Consider the following 7,786-nt stretch of genomic DNA (forward strand, 5'->3'; position numbering starts at 1 on the left):
TTGTAAGGATTTAATCATCAATTTTTTAAATTTAAAGTTATATAAAAAAATTCATATAAAGACATTTAACAACCCAATCAGGACTTAACAGTTTTTGGTAAAAGCTACTTAGCTAAAAAAACTAACTGGAGTCTGCATTCTACAGAAGGAAGTTGTCAGACTTATTCTCAAAATGACTAAGGAATAAAAATTACGTTAACTTTCTTTTCAGTGCTGTACACAAAGGAAAAACTGACAAACTAGTCTCTAATGCACAGACTTTATGCAATTACATTACTCAAAAGTAAGATGTTTCTAATAATTTCTTTAAGATAGGGGAAAAAATGAGGACTGTGGTATTTATATTACAACAGAAAAGTACATGCTCATTTTACACAAGAAAACTGAGCTTTACATGAACAATTAAACCTTGAACCCACGTCAGAATGTTATGCTTTAAAAAAATATTTTCAAAATGCATTCGGTTTGAGTAAGGAGAAGATGACATATCACCAAGGCCTACGATATTTTACTTATTTATTTCTAGTAAACCAAAGTCATCATTAATTCAGTCAGTGATCAAAATAGCTAGGAGTAAGGAGAAGATGACATATCATCAAGGCCTACGATCTTTTATTTATTTCTAGTAAACCAAAGTCATCATTAATTCAGTCAGTGATCAAAATAGCTAGGAGTAAGGAGAAGATGACATATCACCAAGGCCTATGATCTTTTACTTATTTATTTCTAGTAAACCAAAGTCATCATTAATTCAGTCAGTGATCAAAATAGCTAGGAGTAAGAAGAAGATGACATATCACCAAGGCCTATGATATTTTACTTATTTCTAGTAAACCAAAGTCATCATTAATTCAGTCAGTGATCAAAATAGCTAGGAGTAAGGAGAAGATGACATATCACCAAGGCCTATGATCTTTTACTTATTTATTTCTAGTAAACCAAAGTCATCATTAATTCAGTCAGTGATCAAAATAGCTTTTTTTCTTTTTTCTTTTTTATCACCAGATGATTTTTACTTTCTTGTAAAAGTTAATATTTGCACAATCTCTTCAATCTTTCCCAACAACAATTAACTGCTGATCTTTCTTTATTTTTATCTTACTACACACTGTGTTTAATACCTAGATGCAAAACTGTCTACGTTATTAGTGATCTTTGATTGCCAGATGCTATGCTATTTTCCCTGTCTAGAAGAATCTTAATTTGGATTTTATTTGTTAGCTGCAAGAAAATTTTACATGAAAGGAAATATCCCCTGGTAAAATGTGTATTTGTTTTGGAAAGTTGTGCAAAGTTACACAAGGTCCATTTGGGCTAGCCCTCCTTAATTTTGAACTGAGACAAGAAGGAAGGCAGCTAGTCAACAGCATCTACCACGAACTCATGTTACTCTAATTAAATAGGAAGATTTGACCATTACTCTTTTAATGTACAAATGACCCCAAAGTACAGGGTACATTTATGCAAAAATTGGGATGCAAATCATGTACAGTCAGGCATGCCAACTACTAGGACTTATGTGGTCGATCTCCCAGGTAAAGAAAACACTTTGTCCTTTACATCATTTGCTTTTACGAGTTTCTAAAAATCTATAAATATTTCTTGATTCCAAACTTACAATCTGTGAAGATAACTTCATTGATTTTATCATACACAAAAACTTAACTTGTTCTTTCCTCAAAGTTATTTTAAATTTCAGAAGTCAAAAATTAATAACTGATGTTATATAAACTCCACAAATAAAAGAAATATATCTGCTATTAAAACATAGCTTCAATAATGACAATTTATATCACTTTAGGTGCATTTACTTACTAAATTATCTTATCAAACAAGTTGTTAGTCTAAGAACAACTGAATTCACCAGTACCATTTGTAACTAAAGATGTTCGTCACTAAAACTGTCAGAGTTAACATGATTATAATTACTGTCTTTGTTACATTTTGTACAAAGTATCTGTAAAAGAAATGCCCTGATAAGTTAATATTAGAACTGGGTTGAATTTAAACTAACAAAAAAAAAGCTTATCACAGTCTGTGTGGTGAACATTTTACAAGGTCAAATCAGTGTTTTTACAACTTTGTATTGAGGAAGGTGCAATAATACTGAAAATTATTTTTCTATACACTCTTCTTTTTTTGTAACTAAACTATTAATCTTTTCTTATATAAGGCATCAAATTAATATTATTTTTAAACATAGAGGTTAACTATTACGATATTTTTTTTCTGTCACACTTAACATTTTTAAAAGCATATTATAAATGTCACTACTGTTCTTGCTTCAGAAAAATCACAAAATCAAAAACTACCATATAAAAACGAATTATACTAATTTACCTACAGTTTAACTTATTTACCAAACTAAAGCACCAATCGGTACAGAAAAACTACATTCCTGATACATTTAGAACTGGTCTTCTTTCTTTGCAGTCATAAAAGACGTAAACTTTCCTGTCTCAATTCTATTTAGTGTTGCTAAGGGCTATCATTTTTTTCGGTTCAGCACTTTATTGGCGAGTGTCACTAAAGCCTTTTTCTCTAGACAGTCTGACCATAATGCTATATGACGTACAGCTTCTGTGCAATGCTTTTGTGCCAGCATCCTTGTGTGTTCCAACCCCTCACTCTATATGTCAACAACAGAAGATTGTTAGCTTGTTTGACAAAAGTACCTCAGTATATTCCATTATGATAAACAAAAACTATAATTGATCATTACTAATTTAACATGTAAATTAACAATGTGACTGTTGAGCATAAAACTCATGCTTAATGACTGATTATACTATTCATTCATTTTTGTGTACAAGTCCAGAAAAACTTAAATCCATCATTTTAGTTGAACGTTTTTCTTCAATAAAAATTAAGAGGTAGTAATCCAGAGTAACTGTTTTATCTATTATTTTGTAAATCATAGAATAAATATCTCAACAATACACAAAATTTGTTTAAAGAAATTAAAAATAATGATACTTAGCTGTTCAAAATATTATTAGAAATTCCCATAAAATCAAATGTAGAGACTAAGGTGTACAATTTGTTAAGGTAAATGACCAGATGTGGTCCGAAATCAAGAAGAGTTAAGCTTTACAAAAATGTTTCCCAACCAAAAGGTTACTTTCTGGCTACTACAGGAATGACAAATTAACAGTGTAATATCAAACATTTGAACTTAAACACAGAATAAATGCATTAAAATATTATTTTGCATTTCACCAAAACGAAATGGCAATAATAATATAAATTTATGAAAATAAAAACAATTTTTGTCAGACTGGAATAATAATAATAATATAAGAAAAACATATGAAAAAAATAACCACCATCAGACTGGACAGTGTTAGTTGGATGAAACATCAATTATGCATTTTATCTTTCATTGCATTTTGGTCAACTCATGTTTACTACCGATATGTTTTTGTATAGTTGTTCTGTAAAACATTTCTTTTCTTAGTTACTAACAAAAACATACAATAATCAGACATGGCTAGAGTATATGTAACATAAAAAATAAACATAACCACTGAAATTTAAAAATGCCATTCCCAAGAAATGAATGTAACAAAATACCTTCATAACAGCTTCATACGCTCTCTCCACATCATTAGGTTCAGAAAATCTTCTCATAATTAGGAAGTTTAGTTCTGGAAACTATAAAACAACACAATTATGGAAATTATCTTAAGTGTCAAAAACTCTATATTAATATCACATTAATGTGCATTTTTATTAAACTGCTTTCATTTACAATATCACATGGTAATATATATCTTGGCCAGAAAAGCTAAGTAAGATCTTTATCATTAAAAAGAGCTTATAAACACTACAGAAAGTCTGTGGGGTTGATTTATATTATTTATTAGTTTCAAGTATATTACTCGAGAAAAAAAGTATATTACAAACATTTTTTTTTCTCTAATAATATTTCAAACTATCTATAATTTATACAAGTTTATGTAATGAATTAAAATTTCTACCTATATCAAAAACAAAAACTACTGGTTAAAAGCTACTATAGAGATGTTTTCTGTGTGTGTGTGTGTGTGATTTTACAAAGTTTGTTTTATTCCCAGAATGATTTAGAATATTACACACTAAACTTGAGAGGTTAAGCTAATTGATAATTGCGTAATGATATTCATACTGCTAGGTATGGTTATAACAGTTTATGGAGATTGGAAACTGGGAAATGTTGTCCTTATAATTGAAATATGAAGAATAATATGATAATTTTATGAGAATAACAAAAAAAAAAAAAGAAATCAGAGCAGTAAACAGATCTTTATTTAGAATTATTAAACCTATTAAGGAACCGGCTTCACCTGCAAGAATCTGTACCAGAAGCTTAATACAATACAAACATCAAGAAAATTATCACTAGAGCTCAATTGGTATGTTATAATGTAATAAAAAACATGTAGGTGTCATTTAAAGTTAAGTTTTATACAAGTAAATATTAATTCTGTGGAGCATTTTATCATAATCAATTATGTTGCAATAATTATGAATATTCTTCACCTAATAAAAAACATTATGCAATAAACAGTAGAAAAGCAAAAATAAAGTTTATATTTGCTTCATATTGTGCCTGAAAATCACAATACTTATCTTAACTTCGACAGTGTGGTTTAAAAATGTTTTATTTCAGAGTAGATCTGCTAAATAGAAATTTTTTTATAAACGTATCTATACATCTTATAATTCTGAATTAACTAAAAGAAAACCTGTATTAAACTAATGAAACTAACCTTTTCACATGCAAACAGAACAGGTGCTGTAGCTAAGCCTAAACGCAGGTCTGCTGTAGCTGGTTTTCCCATTTCTGCTTGACTGGATACAAAATCTAGCAAGTCATCAATTAACTGGAACAAAGAACACTTACCAATAAGAAGATTCATCGTGTTTTTTTAGAACTTTAAGTCAAACAGAACTTAAATAGAAATACCACAGAAATGTTATTTTTAATACCTTTTCTACCATTTTGCTGATTTTGAAATAATCCATATCACAATTCTATTCATAAGTTTATTTAAAGAAAAATAGCAATATAAAGGTTCATGAAGCAAACTTTATACAAGTATACATATCTATAGGAAAAAACAACACATGCTTGACTCAAACTTCAGCTACTTTGCCAGTGACACTCAGTAATCAGAATGATGAACAAAGAGAAAAAAAAAAGGTGTGAACATTAAAATATATTTTTTTTCTATAATTTATTTTCAGGCACATTGTTCTACTATATTAACAGTTAAAAACACAAAATTCTACGTTCTCTAACACAATGAAAGTTAAAATCTTTATTATGAGTTACCGCCGACTAGATTCTGTAACATAGTTACCATCAGATAATAGACACTAGCCCTAATGATGATGATGATAACTAGTCGGCTGTAACTAATAAAGATTTTACCTTTCATTGTGGCAAAAACAAAATATCAGTTTGTTTTTTTTACTCTTAATATTTATTTCTTCTTTTAAACTAAGCCTGAATAAGCATAAGAATAGGTCCCATGTAGCCTCTTGTTATCACATATTAAGTAAAACAAAAGAACAAAACATAAGTTGTTTTTTCTGGACAAAGAAAAGAAATGTCTATATTATAAGAATATAACGAAAAACTTAGAAAAACAAAACATCCCAGTATAATAAGTAAAATGGTTATCATGTGACTGATGACAAAGAATACAGTTAACAATTGGCTTCAATAGAGCATGAAACTGGAAATCTTCCTTCCATTAGTGACTATTATGAGAAACAACATGTGAAACGTTTTCATATAAACCTGTGGTATAATATGCATGTCTGATTTCAATCATAAAGTAACGAAACCCATCGAGACTTTACCTGAAAAGCAATACCCACGTTTCGGCCATATTGAAAAGCTGCTTCTTGGAGTTTTTCATCTGCCCCTGCTAAGTAAGCAACCTAGTAATATAATGAAAACTCAATATAAAAAAACAATAATTCTAAGATTAGTACAGGGTGATATGAAACCAAAGCTTTTAAACATACAAGTTATTACTATTACACAAATATTAACTTTTTAATTCATAAGTCAAGACAAAGTAAACCTAAGGTATATTATTATACTAAATACAGTGTATACATTAAAATTATAAACCACTTTATATTCAGATCATAATTTTATACTTTATTTATTAATGAAGCTATTAATACTAAAAATAACAATGAAAAACAGTAATGTAGAAACATACTGTAACCTATCAAACATTTACTTATTTATTCAAGTTCTCAAACGTATATGCATGTGTGAACCAAATATTTCATATCAAGGCATCATCTGTGCTGAGATTCTTTTACCTATATCTATACTATAACTAATAGTCCCTACAGTGGACTTTATGGAAGATAAATTGACAAAGTAATTCCAATAAAACCCTACTCTTTTAAAATAAATAATGTGTATTCAAAGCTTCCAGAAAATTTTTGAACAACTGAGACTCATATTTGGATACCTCGTGTGATCTAAATCCATAAAGGTTTTTAGTAAATGAGATACATAAACAAATATTTATCTAGGTATATGAAGAAATATTCAGTTGTAATAATAGCTTTATCATGAAGATTTAGAAGCTATTTGTGTTTCTCTAACTGGTTCTTGATTATAGTTGAAAAGGAATTAATTTTACTGCTCAACGGAAAGTTTAAAACTGATAAGAATTTATCATGATTATATTTAATAAAATTTATATAGAAGTTTCAGAAAGAATATACAGCATTAACACTTTAAATAGTAAAGCAAAGGAACTGCGAGTTCTTGTTAACGTATGTTTCAATATTCAATTTTTAGGCATAACGAAAGAAAAATAGTAAAATCTTAACTTCAAATTTACTTACAGCTTTACATGTGTAAGCCATTAAACTAGCTGTTTTCTTGAATGTCTTTTGTAAATAGTGAGAGAATCGTTCACTTTCATTTTCTTTGGAACCCATCTGCATGAACTCTCCTTGAACAAGATCTAACAATACCTGCATATAACGATATAATACTTAAAATAATAACTTACTCAGAAGTAACAGATATTGTTTAAATAGTTTTATCATCATATTTTGAGAGAGCTTTATCAACACATAAGTATCACATGTTTCATAATCAAGCTACACGTGAATCACATTTTTGTAATTTTGAAGCGTAAGACATCATATCTGGGTTAATATGATCCACCCTTCTAATCCACTGAAAAAGCTTATTGTTCTATAAGATTTTTTTATTACCAGTTCGAGTGATTGCATTTTGAGTTAAACTCATGTGAAAACATAAATGAACTTTGATGCATATGTTCTTTGAAAACAAACAAGAAATGTAACTAATCTCAATAAAATATAGTTAACCCTTTCGAGATTGGTCACAAGTGAAAAGCCATGTCATGTTGTTTGTTGACTCGCATTCAAAATTTTATTGAACTACTATTTCATGAACTTGTGTCAATAAGTTTGGTATCAAATTGTAGATTATAATTCAAATTTTAGAACTATATATATTACACAATTTTTTAATTTCAAAGTAAATATTAAAAAACACAGAAAAACATCGATTTCTGTGTGTCACGTGGTATGTTGAATGCAGCACTGGTTCAAATTAGATACTAAGTCTACAGTTTCATCCAAATCAGAAACTCAAATTACAGATATTGACAAGCTAGAATATAAAACAAGAAGGTCTTATCTTTTCTATTTGCTAAGATATTACTCATGTAATAAATTAAACTCAGTGGCACCCCACCCACCTCTTTTCATTTTTGGAAACGCTCCTTCATAT

General features: G+C 28.8%; 1 protein-coding gene across 1 annotated transcript in view; it reads right to left on the reverse strand.

Annotated features, from left to right (window-relative positions):
• Positions 1-2,192: 2,192 nt before the first annotated feature.
• LOC106463513 (decaprenyl-diphosphate synthase subunit 1-like) overlaps positions 2,193-7,786 on the reverse strand; it is a 30,638-nt gene continuing 25,044 nt past the window's right edge. The window contains exons 6-10 of the mRNA XM_013923554.2: positions 6,865-6,996; positions 5,851-5,931; positions 4,752-4,865; positions 3,574-3,654; positions 2,193-2,629 (exon numbers count right to left, since the gene is read on the reverse strand). Coding sequence (XP_013779008.1) covers positions 2,489-2,629; positions 3,574-3,654; positions 4,752-4,865; positions 5,851-5,931; positions 6,865-6,996 — 549 coding nt within the window. The 3' untranslated portion in view covers positions 2,193-2,488. The remainder of the gene's footprint in view (positions 2,630-3,573; positions 3,655-4,751; positions 4,866-5,850; positions 5,932-6,864; positions 6,997-7,786) is intronic.

The sequence above is a fragment of the Limulus polyphemus genome, unplaced genomic scaffold (assembly GCF_000517525.1).
Source record: "Limulus polyphemus unplaced genomic scaffold, Limulus_polyphemus-2.1.2 Scaffold1428, whole genome shotgun sequence".
In the NCBI taxonomy this organism is placed as follows: domain Eukaryota; kingdom Metazoa; phylum Arthropoda; class Merostomata; order Xiphosura; family Limulidae; genus Limulus; species Limulus polyphemus.